The sequence below is a fragment of the Populus euphratica genome, unplaced genomic scaffold, assembly GCF_000495115.2.
Source record: "Populus euphratica unplaced genomic scaffold, PopEup_1.0 scaffold202.1, whole genome shotgun sequence".
NCBI lineage: Eukaryota > Viridiplantae > Streptophyta > Magnoliopsida > Malpighiales > Salicaceae > Populus > Populus euphratica.
Genome location: NW_011499975.1, coordinates 294564 through 297429, shown reverse-complemented (window position 1 = coordinate 297429; position 2866 = coordinate 294564). Strand labels below are relative to the sequence as shown.

The following is a 2866-nucleotide window of genomic DNA, read 5'->3' as shown; positions in this document are numbered from 1 at the left end:
GAACGTGAACCCCCCCGCCTCATGGTGGCAGTGGTGATGAGTAGTGGGAAAAAATAGACAGTGAGTGTGGTGTCAGAAAAGTCGGAGATTCGAGGTCTTATTAGGAACAGGTTTTCACTGTGATCTACTGTGCATGTAAAAATGAGACAGGCATTTGTTCTTATCTGACCCTTACAGCCTGAAGTAAGGAATATAATATCATAACCAATCTAAACGATTATCGAGTCATAAAAACTTGGGATTAAAGGATTTATTCTTTCTATGATTTTAGATTTAAGTTCTTAATTACTTATATGATGGCCACTAGAGACTTACATGGTCATTAACTTTAAGGTCCATAAAATTAGTCGTGATGCGCTCAAACTGACCCAAACACTCATATTAATCTAAAAAAAAAGGAACATAATACCATAGTACTTTTGTCTCTCTCTTTTTTTCTTTTTCATTTCTTTTTTTATTTTAAAGGTGTTTTTATAAAAAAATAATTTTTTATTATAAAATAATTTTTTTGATATTTTATAGTTTTTATATATTATTTAAAAAATAAAAAGCATTATTTCAAATGATTTGTAAATAAAAAGTATTTTAAAAAAAAATCATTATTATACTACTAAACAATTAGATATTAATATTTAAAAGTGTATATAAATTATCCATTAAATTATATTTATAAATTAATTTAAGATAATTACTTTTTATTAAAACTATAATATTTTTTTTAATATTGATTTAACAAGGTTTAGTCAAACTAATTAAATCATTAAATTTATTGTATCATCGCGAATCAAATTTTATTAAGACAATAATAAAAAAGATGTGATAGCTAGTCGTGGTATTGCATGCTTAAAACCACAATTTTAATTGCGAAGAACATGCGTGGTGCTTGCTTGATGCCTTGATAAGATAGAGTATCATAAATTAATGCATGTAATTATATATACCTCGCCGGTAATAATTATCAGTGTTCAGGTCAGCAGGCAAAAATCTCAGGAAGCGTGCGGTGTCACCGCAACTTAACGATTTTCGAAGTAAAGAGTAAAAGGGCCATCAATCTATCTAATCGTCTGTCTTTTTATTGAGAGAAGGAAAAAAAAATAAAATCATACTATAAGGGAATAATTATTATATTCTTTTTTACTAAACAAGATTAGATTTTGTCAAACATTAACTCGACTTTATTTTAAAAAGGAAAAAAATAACCCGACGGGAGCAAGTTTTGTTGTTTTCATTTACCTCCTCGGCTCAAGTTAAAAAGCGCCCCATTTTTTACATTTAAAATAATGAGAAACAAATCTTATAAATTGACAAGTTAAATGAGAATAAAATTAAAAAAATATATAATTTTATAAATTATATCAAATATAAAAAATAATAAAGATCAAATCTAAAAAATAAAAAGAAGAATAAGAAATTAAAATAATAATAATAAAAATTTAATAAATTATTTTAAATAAAATAAGTAACAATCAAAGGAATGAGGATCAAATTTGATAGATAAAATTTTTTAATAAAAACATTGATAAGGAAAAGAAAAATAACAATTATAAAAATAAAGACCAAAGTTAATATAAAAATTAATTTTTAAGAGATAAAGTTGAAAAATAAATATTCAAAATAATATATATATATAACAATTCAAAGTTTGAGGATCAAATTTGATATAATCAATAAATAATATAATATTTTTAATTTTTTTACAACTTCCAGAAAGTGTTTTTCAACCAAATTTTTTTCCTGGAAATCAAGCTAAATTTTTCTTTGACAGGAAAACGTTTTTCGTTAACCAACTTTTCTATTGACAAACAAATACAGGAAAGTCTAGAAAGTTATTTTTCAAAAATTATTTTTTAGAAAAACAAACATAACCTAATACAATTCATTTAATAGTCTGTCATTGAAAAAATAAAAAACAGTTTAAATTGGCTTAGACTTAACAAATAAGCTCAAGTTGAGACATGGTAACCTGGGTTTTGAGCATCTCGACTCATTTGCATCCTCATTGATATAACGATAGGTTTTATACTCGCTCTTGAATCCATGTTAGAAACGAGAAACTTGTGATAACTTAATATTTTTGAATTCAAATAATCACCAAACTCGAGTATGCGTAGTTTAGTGAGTTGTTAAGCCAATATTTTTAGACTCATTTAAATATTAAATCCAAGTATATATATGTTTGATAAGTTATTAAATCTAGTATTTTTAAGTTTAGTTAAATACTGAACTCAAATATAAAAAAGTTTTGACAACTTTATTAGAATTCATATTAAAATAAAAGATTTTAATGAGTCAAAAGATATTTTTTATTTGATGAGTTAAAAATATTTTATCCTTTTAATATATAAAAGATGTTTTAAGATGTTTTAATGCTATAGTAGAAAGATAACTTTTTAATCCTCTCTTCCACCAAGAAAAAAAAAAGAATGGGTTATAAAGAACTAATGGATGATGAAAAAAACAGGTCTTCAATCTTAATTCTTAATTATATATATTTAATTTTACAGTTTATTTCTAAGTTATTATTATTTTTTTAAAATAAATATTTATTTAAATACTAAAAAGTTTTAAAATTTATTAAACGTGATATTTTAAAAGTACCAGGCACTAAACTATCTTAACTAAAAAAATAAATTAAATTGTTATAATAAAAAAATTAACTAATTATTTAAAACATAAATCTTATCCCAACCTACTTAAATGTTTTAAAATATCATTACTTGTTATTGAGATAAAAAAAGAAAAAGAAAAAAAGAATATGATTTACAACTATCATTCCCACACGATTCTTCAATTATAATTGAAAAATTATGTAATACGTTTGTTTAACAACAATGATTAACACCCCCCCCCCCTTTTTTTTTTCTCT

At 23.7% G+C, this 2866-nt stretch overlaps 1 protein-coding gene across 1 annotated transcript in view; it reads right to left on the bottom strand.

Annotated features, from left to right (window-relative positions):
• The window catches only part of LOC105139523 (Sphingomyelin synthetase family protein), a 4516-nt gene extending 4417 nt beyond the window's left edge, over positions 1 to 99 (bottom strand). Inside the window, exon 1 of the mRNA XM_011045995.1 lies at positions 17 to 99. Coding sequence (XP_011044297.1) covers positions 17 to 23 — 7 coding nt within the window. The 5' untranslated portion in view covers positions 24 to 99. The remainder of the gene's footprint in view (positions 1 to 16) is intronic.
• Positions 100 to 2866: the final 2767 nt, after the last annotated feature.